Below are 14,624 nucleotides of genomic sequence, written 5' to 3' on the forward strand. Positions count from 1 at the left end.
TGTATACTAGAAAAATCAGCTATTCGAGACTTTCTAGTTTTAAGCATTTGTTTAACTAGTATTAATCCACGATGTATACTATAAAATAAGAAACTTTCGCAAACTCATATGGTAATATACTGGTTGATTTGAATATAGTACTATTTTTCTGTTTGATAAGTTCACTAGGATAGTTTGGTAAACCAGATGTTCTTTATTTAAAACTATGTTTTTGTTGCATGCAACTAAGCAAAATGTAGTCCTATTATTGAGAAATTCATTTAAGAGATATGCGAAAGCGTATATATTTTTAAAAGATTTCATGGTTTATTGATCTTGGAGTAAAAGAAATCTAACAGCTTTTGTTTCAACATTAAGTTTAACTGATAAAACAAACAATGTTACTGTGTGATTTTTTACCTTTATGAACCATGAGATTATAAAGATCTTAAGAATTGATACCCATTATCTGAGTATCTGATGTGATCGTTTAACTTGATATTCACTGACTAAAACCGTGTATATTACATGATTTCCATGAGTGACTGTACTATCTAATGAATCACGTCTATCAATAATTCGTTATGAATTGTATGGAGGTCTATTCAACCATTATTTTAGCATAAATGTCTGTTTGTTACTACTAGTGGTTTAGATATAAATATAGTAGATTGTTATATGCTCAATTATCCTTTATTTCAATAAATAGGCAGTGGAGCTTTATTAGTAAACGTTTGTTTTACTAAACGATGAAACATTTCAAGTTTGATACAAATAACTGCACTGTTGTTGATCATTCGATAAACAATATATGAGAATCAATATATAGATTTGGTAATGAATTTCAATATCTATCTTCCTAAATATCTAGCAGTGTCAACAACTCTCATAACAGATATTCTTATTTCTAACACGTTAAAAGACACTTCCAATTGTTATAATAGAAAATATTACATCATATAAACCGTTAAATATATAAATATCAATGTTTCAATCTCAACTTATTTTTGACAATTTAGTAAATGACATGTATAGAAAAGACAGTATTTATAATATACTGTTAAGATACGATAAGACAACTTTTTAAGTTGAGTTCAAATGAATCTGTTATTTTTAAGGTTACGGTATTGCCGTTTGTAACACAAAGCATATCATGATTACGGTAGTTTTTTATATGTACAGTTATGTTATTTTTTTGAAATTTTTTATTGGATAATTTTTTTGGGTAAGCTTTATTTTAGCGAGTTAGTTTTTTACGGGATGCGGTCGCTAACTCCATGCTCAACCCTCCGCCTTTATCCGTGCTTGGGACCGGCGGTAGCCCCCGGGAGGGACTCCAGGCGAAGTTATTCTTTGAAATACTAACCAATAAATCCTTACAATTCATATTTTATAGAATAAAGATATGTTTGAGATTGATTTCTAGAATAGATATTTAATACAATCATTATATTTATTGATAGCACACTGTAAAACAGGATGATAAATTAGGCGGAGAAATTATTACTTTACAAATCATTTTAAAAATAAAAAGAATTCAGTGAAGAAAATTTTCTTTTCAACAAAATCATTTATTTAAGCTGTATATTCTTATTGATAGTTGTATGGTAAATAAATGTCTATCGAAGAATAGAAAAGATTGTTTTATATAGTGATTGGAGATTCAAAATATCAAATGAGGTTATGTAATAATCAGGCCATTAGAGAAGAACAGTAGGATGAAAATAATTTACAGATCAATCTTTACTATGCTTTTACAGACATAATATTTACTATGCAACTATAAATATGAATGTACAGCTCAAGTAAATGATTTTGTCGAAAAAGAAATTTTCTTCACTGAATTCTTTTTATTTTTTATTCGATGACACAATGAGTTGTTTTAATTATCTAAATGTTTTTACTTCTATGCTTGTGATTAGTTTATAAATTAAGATAAATATAACATTAGATAATAATTTCAATCTTAATAAAAAAGATATAAATTTTTTGTTATATTCCAATGCTTAGAAAACTTTTATTTCTGACATTTCGTGACTTGATGTAGATCACTTCTTCGGAGTGAATAAATAGCTGAAATAAAGAGAAGACAAGTTTAAATAGTAGTAAGGAAACAATAAAGAATACTTTTAGTACAATTGAGATCATAGTTGTTATATCCCTGCGAGAGTTATGAATGGTAACTTTTGAGAACTATTCATGGACTAATACGATACATGTACTTTTATTGCATAATTGTTAAGTAATTTAACCATGCATATTCATGTTCCTCTTATTATAAGCTTTGTTTTGTTCCATAGACTATTATTAAAAGATTTACCATTCCTGAGTTATGCCCTGTATATCAATTACTATCTCCCACATTCACAGCCATATTTGGCTAAATCTTGTACAAATATTGTTTCCTATTTTATGATACGATGTGGTCTGTTTGGATTATATATAAACTCAGTGTGTTTGAAATAAATGATTCATATCGCAGAGGCTGAGATTAGTGTTCTGGACATAACAGTCAGGGCTAGGCAGGAAGCAGGACCGATAAGTAATCTAGACTGGTCGTACGGGTTTTATGCGGCATTGGTCCGGTCGATAATTCACTGTTCTCTAATTGGCGGTATCATTACGTTATACATTGACAAAGCACAAGGTATATATTCAACAAGATAAAACAAGTATTCTTTCATCTTCATAGCTCCTAAACTTATCACTTTAAACTCAGTTTCAAATATTATCTAATGTATATTCAACTAAATAGTTGACAAAACTCTATAAAAAACATTCTGTTCATGAACTGTAATTCACGAAACGTCTTCATCAACAAATCCTAATCTCAAAATAATAGCTTTAATCTATTCTTATTACTTTGTCTTTTAACCAAATGCATACAATGCGAGTTATTTACTCAACTGCGATGAACTAATGAATTATTTGTAATATACTTTTACTCTTTTACTTTATACTCTCCCCTGGGATCCAGTCAGCTGACGAGTCTCAGATAAGAAGAAACGCGCGTCCTGGATTCCACTGCTAGCCAATATCCATCTTTATTTATAATGCTTGTGAGTTAAAGCAATATCGAGGCATACGCACAGTATGCACATATGCCAATGAGAGACCGATCAATTGCAGTCCTAAACATCGATAGGAAGATTCAAGTAAACAATACCAAGTGAATTCAAATTCACCCTATTGCACAAGCTAGTGGCTATCAAGACTCAGTAGCTGTGTGGAGAAAGCGGTGGCGTTTGAATCGAAAAGTACTGGGTTCGAGTCCCAGAGTGAACATCAACCCTGACATGCAGTCAGGTCCAGCTGACGAGTCCCACATAAGATGAAACGCGCGTCCTGGATTCCACTGCTAGCCACTATCCGTCTTTGCTTATAAATTAAATCAGTTGTAATACTGTAGTGAACGTGAACATAGGCGCGGACAACTAAATGTAGTTGAATACGGTAGTGGCTTGGCTTCATTAATCAATCACCCTAATAATCGTTATTATATAAATCTCAATGGTGTTTGAAACTAGAAGGCAATTAGAAGCTGCGACTACAGTTTATCAGCGGATAACACAGACAACAAAGTCATATGCACATCGAGCGAATTTGAAGCAGAGACGAATGTGTGTATGCAAGCTCATACAGAAGCAAATTCGTAGTCAAATCGGATAAGGCGCAGCTAGACAAGGCAAAGGCTAATAATAGAATTTGAGTATATATATACACATGGGAAAGAGAAGGATTCATCGAGCGATATTTAAGCTATCGACATTTTGGCTATGGAGGGATATGTGCGTAGGCTTTCATGTGATCAAGGGTACACGTTTATACAGACAAGATAATGGTACATAATAGTACAAAGAAATATGCGGATTGTTACTGTTCGGATAATATTGTCTGTTAAGTAAGTTATTAAAAAGGCTTGACAAAATATAACCATTATCGAAATTGATTTTACGAGAGTTGCTATAAAACAGTAAATATTTCATTTGCAAAATATCCATCAATTGTCTCACACTTCATTGTTCCTTCGTTTCCATACCGATCATTCTCTGTTCTCGTTCTCTTCACATCAATTTTCTCAACCTTCTGCTTTTAGGTTTTCCAATTTCTATTGATGATACATACTAATTATATCTGTCGACATCAGCAGCAAACACCGCAATATCAACACAAATACCATGCTGAATTAAAACATGATCATATATTTTATCGTATCTTAAAAACTTTGTTAAATGTTTTGCAAATCGACATTAGAAAATCTTTTAACCATATTTTTCTAAGTTTGAAGAGATTACGAGATCATCTAAAATCGATAAATGGGACTAGGTATCAGCGTCATAACGACCAGCTAAACTAACTATTCCGATGCGTCTTAGCCCCGCTAACTAGAGAACGAACACCAAAATCAGAACAAGAAAATTATATTTCACAAGCATCCATAAATATGTACTACAACAAGCACACAACTGGAGCGTATATATACAGCATAAAACTGCCCTTGGGAAACGTCACAAAATAGCATATTAAAAGAGGGAACGAACCGGTGACATTTAGTGTCCTTTCAAGTGGGGAATATAATCTGAGTGTAAAAATGGGCGCTTTTGGCACGAAAACAAAAAGATTCAAATTTCCAAAATAGAATTACAAAACTAAGACGTTTACCAAGTGACTTCTGAGGACCTACCCTCCCCCAACATATTTAAGTACATTCTGAGATTTAATACAGATTGAACGTTATATACATGCTCTGTTGAGTAATGAAATACACTTACATACGGTAAGCAACCTTGGAATAGTTTTTTTTTATAGGTTTTCATGGTCATATAGTTCATAGATAGATGTTTTATATTAGTTTTTATAATTTTTATAGTATATCCAATTATTTACTGGTTGCATAATTAAACAGCCTGATGATAAGTGTTCAAGCATATTTTCCACTTACTTTTGTGTAAGGAACATTTCTCATAAAAATTCATAGGTTATAATTACAACTCTATTGCAACTTGGGTGAATCAGTTTTTGTAACAAATAACCTTATGAAAGTATATACATTAAGTGTAATATTGAAAATCAAAATAAGGGAAATAATATATATCTGAAATATTAATAGATAATCGTATTTAATTTCTTTAATATTCTTAAAACTATTGAGATGGCCCTCAAAAAGCTCAACGAAACCTTCAGGAGCTCTAAAGGAACCAAAGTCGTAAACTGTATTAGCTGTAATCACTTAAAGGATTTACCAAAAACCTCTTTACTTTATTTTACCTTGAAATCTGTTTATATTTAATTGACTTTTAATACTTAATTTAATTACAATATTCAAATTAATATCTATTCAAACAGTTACTTATTCTAGATTGACCAATTCTCAATACAAGAGAATACTTTACAATTAGGCTGTTATAAAAATAATATAAGAAAGTTAAAGTGGGAAAATGTTTCAAACCTGTTAATTGACTATTAAATCAGAGTTAAATTCTCAATATCAATAACATTTAAGAAATCTGTAAACTGTATTGTTATGTAATAGTTTGCAATAATTTGTAAGAATTATAGGAATTAACATTTGAAAATTACCACCAAATTCTAAGTAGTTACAAGATTCATATACATATATTTCTATAAAATGTTTTATATTCGTTATTTTATATTAGGAGCTGTAATATTAAGCAGACCTTCTATCCAGTCACCAGGTTTAGATATTACAGATTCCCACAATGATGTACTTTTCGTTATTGTACTGCCTTGATATACATTAGCATTTACGTTGTTATCATTGATCGTATTCATTAATTCAGATTCTTCTTCGGTTTAAAAAAAGGACAGGAAGAAAAAACAAAAATAAAGAGATGTATTTTATAATAATAAAATTTTTTAGGAGAATTGTAATATAAAGTTGATATTCTCAGGAGTATGTAGATGTTCAGAAAGAAAATTATAGCAGTAATTGGGGGAAGGATAATGTATTTTAGAGTTGAGAGAAAACCGTTGGATGCCGGCCGACTCAGTGGTCTATAAGTTAAGCGCTCGCGCGCGAGATTGATAGGTCCTGGGTTCGAACCCCACTGGCGGGATCGTGAATGCGCACTGCTGAGGAGTCTCGTAGTAGAACGAAACGGCCGTCCAGTGCTTCCAGGTTTTCCATGAAGGTCCAGCTTCAATTGACTCATGATCTCAATTATTAAAATTACTATAATTTACAAAACCCCTTCTGAAAATTGTAGTATTTATAGATAAAAATAGAAATGATGTGTGACATAGGAAAATGATATTTTACATGAATCGGTCAAACATTTCCTTAAATATTATCTTCAGGTCTTGATGCTTGAATTAAAATTCAACCAGTGAGCATGGAGTGAAATAGTTCGCATCTTTGATTGAGATGAAATTTCTTGAATGTTGATTTTCCATTCTTTGTTGAACAGTTTAATTTATGTTGCCATAGAAAAGTATGGAATAATTTCAACGAAATCATCATTATCAACATTCATTTTTACTTATGAAAATGTTGTTGACGAATAAAGAATGTTATGTAATAATCATAACTGGTGATTATTTCGTTCTCTCATCATTGATTATCGTATTATTGCATGTTCTTAAAAGATAATGGGACAAAAGACGTAAATTTCTAGATGCTCACTGTATAATAAGTATTCATTCATTCATTCCTTCATAAAATATCTATAATTGTCTGATTTGGGCCCTATGTTTGCACATAGCAGTTTAATTCGCAAGTTAATCATCTGTGGGGTATTCACTATCACATATATATATAATTCATGTGATTACCTTTATTGGCAATTTGTACGATCCCCAATAGTTCTGGATCACTAAAGCTACTTGAACGATTCCAAATAAATATTTTCATAGTAGATTCGATTAATTCACTAAGATGTTTGTCTGAAAACTGAAGTAAACTATTCCAAACTGGTTGATCACTTCGTAGAATTTGATCAGTACTTCGACATTCTGTTTTGTGGTCAGGATCAGTTAGTTCCCTAATTAAATTAAATAATTGCATGAATGTGGTTGATAAAAGCAAATGTTTATTTGATAGATTCTATTTGATGTCAAAGTATGTCTGCTAATTGTTCACTTATTGGAATCTATTTACTGCCTTTTAATTTTCAATACTGTAAAAACAGTGTACCATATAACTGAATATTGAATATTTTGTAAGTATCGTTATTGCTGTTTAGCTTGTTAAATATGGAAAAACTTACGGACCATTCATTCATCTAAAAAATAGATGTAGTAAAGCAATATTTAATATTTTAGTTCATTGAAACACGGTGGATACTTAATTCTTTTCACTCCATCTCACTTGACTATCATACAATAACAGTCGAATACACAATCCAATGTAGGGATGTTTATTCTTATGGCAATCGCAAGTTAGTTGAGGTGTCTGGTCTTCATCGAGGTGTCAATATTTCAAAAAACTATCACCTTATTATATTTACCATTTGTCATTAAATGCCATCAGTTGGTAACTGTCATATCATTGATATAGTTAACTCCACAAGCTGTAATTGATGTACACATTATAGAATTCAAAAATAAATTTCATGAGTGAAGTTGTTATTTGATTTTTAAAACACAGAGTTATAATTGTAAACGTACACGGTCACGTAAGAATTTATATCTGTACCAGCTTTTTGTGAATGCAAATTCTTTCCTTCCTTTATCCATACATTTAATACGCCAATCAAATCAATAGCTTCATCAGTTACACACAACACTTTTTTCTGATAATCAGATATTGCAAAACGTAAAGCAAGTTTGATTTCACCGTAGTAAGCTGTATTTATGTTAGGATTTGTAATGATTGAATTCTATGAGGAAAAATATTATTGACAGATTATAAATCTTTTGTTATAAATAAAACAATAGATTTAAATGTTCTACATGAAATACTTAGTCAGGGATTATTCATTTACGCTTTTCTCCTTATGATCCATAGTCAAACGGTCAAGCAGCATGGATACCTTTGAACAAGCTTTACCTTAAAAGAAGATTGGATGAAAATCTGAGCAATTATCAAGTTTTTAACATTTTATCCAGTTACGGCTAATCTTGCTATTCCAGTGTGGAAATCGTTTGTGGAAAAAATATCAGGAAAAGGTGTCAGGACGACTTTTAACCTCCTGCTCTAGCCAACAAAGATAGAGAGACAAGGAGAGAATATGTACACTTGCAGTTTTTACGTAAGAGATAAAGTGTTTGTAAAGTCATATCACAGTACAAATAAATAGGGACTAGGAACTATAGGAAGAAGAATCGGAAAAGTTTTGTTCATTGTGCGAGAGATACTTGGAACGTGGGAAAAACAAATCGTACACTTAGGGGTAAATATAACAATGAACATAGAAGACGATGTAATTAATTTTCAGCTTATTATACTCATGGATACCTCGCGAATGAACACAGTCAGTGATGAAAAATTAAGAAACAGAAGTGATAGTTGTATGAGCATAAAAAATCAGAAAATAGAACGCTACCAGGAACGTGAAACTAGGTAGACCAGAGAAAAATCATATTTTTCACAAGAGAGTAGGTCCTTGATAAAGTTTACAAAGTTAAAAGAAGGCTGAAAACTCTTTGTCTAGTAATTATACAATAGAGATTTCCCCCAGAGAGTTTAAATAAACGATAGATAATCTGTCATATCTTGATTGGTTATTTACCAATTTGTGACTAAACTTAGAACGTTTCTTGAATATTTCAGAATATCAAGCTCCAAAATGAAGCTATCAATATCTTTTTTTTCTCATTCTAAAGTTATCTTGAAAATAAAACATTTTTCTTGCGTCTCTCGTTGTATCTTTCATTCAGAGTTCAATTGTAGGAGATTCTGAGGATCAGTGACTAGGTAGAAAGTCCCTACCAAACATGTGCGTACTATATATATCAAAATGTACAGAAAAAACTATCTTCTGAATAGTTGGATGTGTATGAATGCTGTTCAACTGCTTGGTAAGCTATCGCTTTGAATTGATCTGGCAATCATATATAGGCATTATTTAGGCGGTAACGAATGATACTTAATTTGAATAATAGTTTACTTTTCATGCTTCTTTATAGCGTACAAAATTTGTGACCATCCATCATAGTATTCAATAAATAGAGATGAATTTCCGTAATTAGTTCTTAAGTATTTGTGAAGAATAGAAGTTTCATGTAGTTAAAGTCACAATTTAAACTACAGCGTTTGGTGTATAGTTCAAAAATGTTATACACCTTGTATATTTTCTGGAATAGCTAAAAATCAACCGATATTACTATTCAAAAGCAAAAGATTTGTGCAGCTCATAAGCAAACACTCACAATATGTTTAAATTCAAGGAAAATATGGGTAAATGCTTTATATTAAACAACTGTAAATAAAATTGGTTTTAATAGAAATAGTTTAATTTATCTTATTTCGTTTTGCCCCTTATGATATTATATTTAATGAACACTTACATTTTCACTTATCAATTGGAAGCACTTTCTACATGGTGAGAACAAAAGATTACATTCTTTTATAGGAATAACAGTTTGGCCAATGGTGAATTGTGATTTTATACCATTTCTAGACCATAACTTTATTACAATAATCTTCTTGTTTAAATCACATCTATGTACTGTAAAACAAACACTAAGATCAAAAACTGCATCTCTTCCATCCCATTTATTGTTACCAGATACTTTGAGATTATATTTTACATTATCTGGAAGCAATGAGATTGTAGCATGACTAAAACATATATAAGCAACAAAAAAAACAAACTCGAATCACTTCAAGGTAGTTGTTATATCATAACCCTTACACAGTTTAACCTATTTTACATTGAAACAACGAAAAAACGAACAATCTAATTATCATCAATTTTGAAAATGTTGATGTGAATCAAATACTGGCAACAAATTCGCTAGATAATAATGACCTTAATGTCCTAGTATTTTGTATTGATCACTCTATAACTGTTAAAATCAGAAGATAATACATATTTATACATTGATTATACTGGTTTTTACTTGCTTTCAAACTAAATCGACAATCATTCAACTACATTTCATGAAGTTATGATATTGAGTTTCCTATAGAAATGTAAGCAAAAAGTTGCTACATGAAGCCTCAACATTTTTAAGTTAAAAAGGCTGTGGTGTTTGAATGAACTAATGATACCTTTGTACTTGTTGAATGCTTGATTTCCAATTCTAAATACAGTACATTCGTTTGTGGTTATCTAGTACTTCTTGATCCTATTAAATTATTTCTGGGATTCTTAGTTCATACTATAACTCAAATACTTCCGATTATCACAAAGGCTTAAATATTTCTTATATAGGACTAACAGTAAATAATTCACTTATAAAACAAGTTAAATTACAGAGGAATTATTTAAACAAATATTCAAATAGCTAGACTACTTTCTTGAATATTCATTGTAACTTCAGTAACTGGGAAATTACAATATGGTTATCTACGTCTTAAACATTTTCAGTCGTTACAATCGTACAGTAAGAAACTATGATTTTGTTAGCATAAAATACATATAACTATAGTCAACAAACTACAGTCTGATTATTACTTAAATAAAACTCCCTTCATTTGCTTTTACAAACAACATTCTATTCACTATGAGTGATCACTTAAAATGTGGAGCAAATAACTAAATATATATGGTTAAAAATCAACTCATTTTAGATTATTAAAGAAGATAAGTTACTCAAATAGAATGTTATACAAAATCTTACGGTAAGCCGATTATATATTTTTCATGTGCTAAATTATTAGCAGCCCATAAACTAACTCCAAGTTGTTGATCTTGAGCATTATATTCCATTGATACATCAATTTCACCATGAATTAATTCATCCATTTCATTATAAGCTTTATAGTGATTTGATTTGTATGATTTACTCTAGACATCAAAAAGTGAGAAAATGAAATGAAAATGTATGTAATATTTTGCATTACTATTTCATGATAAATTCACTGCGGATCTAAAATGTTTACAATCAAATTAGTGATATGAAGTTCTGTAATGCTATCGAATTATAAAACTGATTAAACATTAATTATTGAAGTAAAAAACGTGGTTACATTCAGTATCATAAAATAAAAATCCCATTTATTTGCTAAATATACAATACTACTTAGAATTATTAACTACAAGATGGTGGAGATTTGTAGCTCAGGTGGATGATTTTGACAGAGTTTTGTTCTCTGAGCTGGATGGTTTGGTTGTGGAGCTTTCATCATTATTCTGAATGGCATCATCGGCACAAATTCCAGGTGGATGTGAAGTGCTCGAAATTTTTCACATGTGGTTCATCAACCAACATTTAAGTCTACAGGAGAATCTGTGAACCACATGTGAAGAAATTCGAACACTTCACTTCTATCTGAAGTTTGTGCTGATGATGTCGTTCAGAAGAACGATGAAAGCTCCACAAACAAACCATCTAACTCAGAGAACAAAACTACATCAAAATTTTGAAAAGAGCAAGAATAAAGATTCTAGTAGAATAGCATGAATTCATTTATTACGAAATAAAATGAATTCAAGCTATTCTGCTAGAATCTTTGTTCTTACTCTTTTCAAAATGATAAAGGGAACTATGTGTATGATAGATCAAAATTATTAACTATAATCTGTAGTACATTTATTTTGTTACGGCTTTTTATTAAACGACATTTTTTGAAAGGATTCCTTCAATGAATGACTTATTTTCTGATCTATTAGATATACTTAAATAAAATCAAGTTATAGAGGTTAAGTAATTGTGGAATAGTTTAACGGTGTACATTTAAAGTTTGTTTACAAACCCATTGTACTAAAAACTAGATTTGCTTTAAATGACGTTTTACGATCGTCTAATGTTGGATTCCATTAGAAATAAAATTGAACTTGAGAAATGTTTCATCATAAAATGAGACTTAACTACAATGTAAACTAACAAGTTCATTTGAAAAGTGACTAAGGTTCCCGATGTATCTAAATGATAAATTCAAATGATTCTTATATTTATATTCATTCAGTATGTCAATTGAAAAACTCACAAATTGTTCAGAAGGCAAGTAGTTTAACAAAAAACTGTAGTATTAGCATATTGCTTTCAACTATAATATGCAAAATCTAAACATTTTATAGTTAACAATGAAATACATTAACTAATCTGCTCGTCTAACTTTAACATGTATGAATTCTATTGTTTTATTAATCTGATTTTGTACGGACATTTTTGTAAATAGTAGTTGATTCTAATAACCAAGCGACAGTAATGTTTTCATAATGATTTCACGCAATAATTTCAAAACAAAAACGAAACATGATACTCAATAAATGGAAATTATTCTTCTGTCTAATTTTGTTATTAACTCTCCGTAAACTACAAATCACATGGAGATCTATAGAATGATCAGCAGGTAATCAGCTGCCAAAAGTTATCAGATGATCATATTTCTCAATAATAATAATTAAAAAAAAACGTGGAGACAAAATGTGTGGTAGTAAGTGTATAAACAAAGTATAAAAACAACTTATCGATAATTGAGAATAGACCAAACATAAAATATGGAATTTTAAACTATTCAACAATTGTGAACGATAAATATCCACTGTGTTGTGTTAACGTTGCTTTAGACACAAAAAAAAACGTAGCCGAATGTCAAAAAATACGATTTCAGTTTGATCATATGTAGTCAGTTTAAACAGGCCGATAAAAATTGTGGTTCATTTTATAAATCGTATAGAGGAAACTTAAAAGTCTAATACAGTCATGTCATTTTTGTATTCAGTCACAATGTAGTTACATGAATACAACTTACATAGTGTTTACAAATAAATCTTATAATTATGTTAAAACAGTTATTGTTTTAAGTGATAGAACAGACCAAACAAATTGTTAGGGAGATCCAGAAAAGTCCTCGAAAAGAAGTCAAGAAAGGCTCAAAAAACACTATGAAGCGTCTTATCCAATCAGCATTCATTAGAAGTTTTGCCAGAAACATCTAGAAGGTGAAAAGTCACATGTCGAGTTTCTGGTTGAATGCTACTATGTTCAATAACATTCCAGAATTTTCCAGAAACCCAAAGCCATCTAGAATACTATAAATACCCTAGACTTTCTGTACATAAGTGAACCTTTGGAGTAAAGTGTTCTTTCCATATCTCTCGCCTTTCCTCTCGTGTTAAAGTTGATGTGTAGATCTAGTCTGGGGGTTACTAGAAGAGCTTAGGAACCGAACTTAGCGTTCCATTAGAAGATTTATCACGAAGAGTGAATAATGACTGCTAGTATATAGACAGATTAAGTAATTACTCATTTCTGTTGATTTAATGTTAAATCTTTTTGCTAAACCGTATTACATAACATTGTGTCAATGATCTTTGCAAGCCGAATTCTTGAGCGAAATAATCCATGTGGTTTGGTTGTCTTTCTCAATTAAATTCCTAATAGCATAAATTAGTTTTATTGTATTATTGTGGTATATTTTAGACTGTCAAATATGTAATGTGTTATATTAAACACTTAAAGATTTAGCACTAAATAATATTTTATGTTTGGATCATTATTTAGCGGTATCATTATCTACTCGCAAGTCCTCATATTAATTTGCATTGACTTCGAGATAACAGAAAACCTTCGAATATAAAGTTTTCCCTCCACGTACCGACCTCAACGAATGAAATAAACATAAATTCCAATCATCTACATAGTCACTAGTCAGTGTAGGTAGTGAAATCTAATGAAATAAAAACTGTAACGTTATTAGTCATTTGCTGTTGGGTAGTTAAATGCTCTACATGTAAAACCCCAGTTCTTAGAGTTTACCCAATAAGAAATTTATGTGAAAATGACTTGTGAGCCTGAGGAAGATTTTAGCTTTTCGGAGATTCGAACATGAGTTTTGAAGCTTCATGCAGATTATAGTTTTTCATCTTATATCAGATCCATTGCACCACAAAGTTGAGTAACTACTTACTAGTATGAGTAGAAACATTCAGTAGGTGATCAAAATTAATGATTTGATAGTTTTAACGTTTTGGCTTCACAACTTCTTCATAGATAATGAAAAATACTTGTATTTTGTACTATACGTAAAATCTGTTCGCTACTCATCTAACACAACACTAATAGCCACCATACTACTTTGTTACGATTAGTAGTTTGAACTGATGTAAATAATTTGTATGCCTTTTCAAATATAACGACCGTAACAAACTAAGTCTGTTTTTTTTTCAGATTTACATCACCGTCTGATCTTAGTTAGATAATCAGTGAGAACCGGAAGGCGCTAGAAATAGTATGGGACTCCACCAAAGTGCACATTTATAGCCATTATAGTCATAATGCTACTTCCTCGAAATCTGAACTCCATAACTCTCTCACCTAAAACTGTTAATTTCTGATTTTGTAGCTTGACATCGTAACATATTTTCCTTATGGACTTGTGATAAGTGATACCACTAATTTCTTGGACATTTACATGAAGGATACATTTTCCTCCAGTTAAAACTTTCAACAGTGTTATTAAATACCGTAACAGTTGAAAACATGAGATTTGTAGCTTTCTCAGTTTTGTTTTGTTTTCCATAAAACCAGCATACTTCAAGAGATACCATGTCTTATTCTTCTCTGATTCATTC

At 30.7% G+C, this 14,624-nt stretch overlaps 1 protein-coding gene across 2 annotated transcripts in view; it reads right to left on the minus strand.

Annotated features, from left to right (window-relative positions):
- The window catches only part of SYTL4_3 (synaptotagmin-like 4), a gene marked incomplete at its 5' end in the record, with an annotated part of 80,650 nt that overhangs the window by 38,958 nt on the left and 27,068 nt on the right, over positions 1–14,624 (minus strand). Inside the window, 5 exons of one of the 2 annotated variants that reach the window (XM_035732639.2) lie at positions 5,658–5,786; positions 6,772–6,980; positions 7,606–7,817; positions 9,448–9,721; positions 10,726–10,892. In XM_035732639.2, coding sequence (XP_035586076.2) covers positions 5,658–5,786; positions 6,772–6,980; positions 7,606–7,817; positions 9,448–9,721; positions 10,726–10,892 — 991 coding nt within the window. Of the gene's footprint in view, positions 1–4,445; positions 5,787–6,771; positions 6,981–7,605; positions 7,818–9,447; positions 9,722–10,725; positions 10,893–14,624 lie in introns of those variants that run through there. The other variant, XM_051212231.1, reaches the window with a different exon arrangement.

The sequence above is a fragment of the Schistosoma haematobium genome, chromosome ZW, assembly GCF_000699445.3.
Source record: "Schistosoma haematobium chromosome ZW, whole genome shotgun sequence".
Lineage (NCBI taxonomy): Eukaryota > Metazoa > Platyhelminthes > Trematoda > Strigeidida > Schistosomatidae > Schistosoma > Schistosoma haematobium.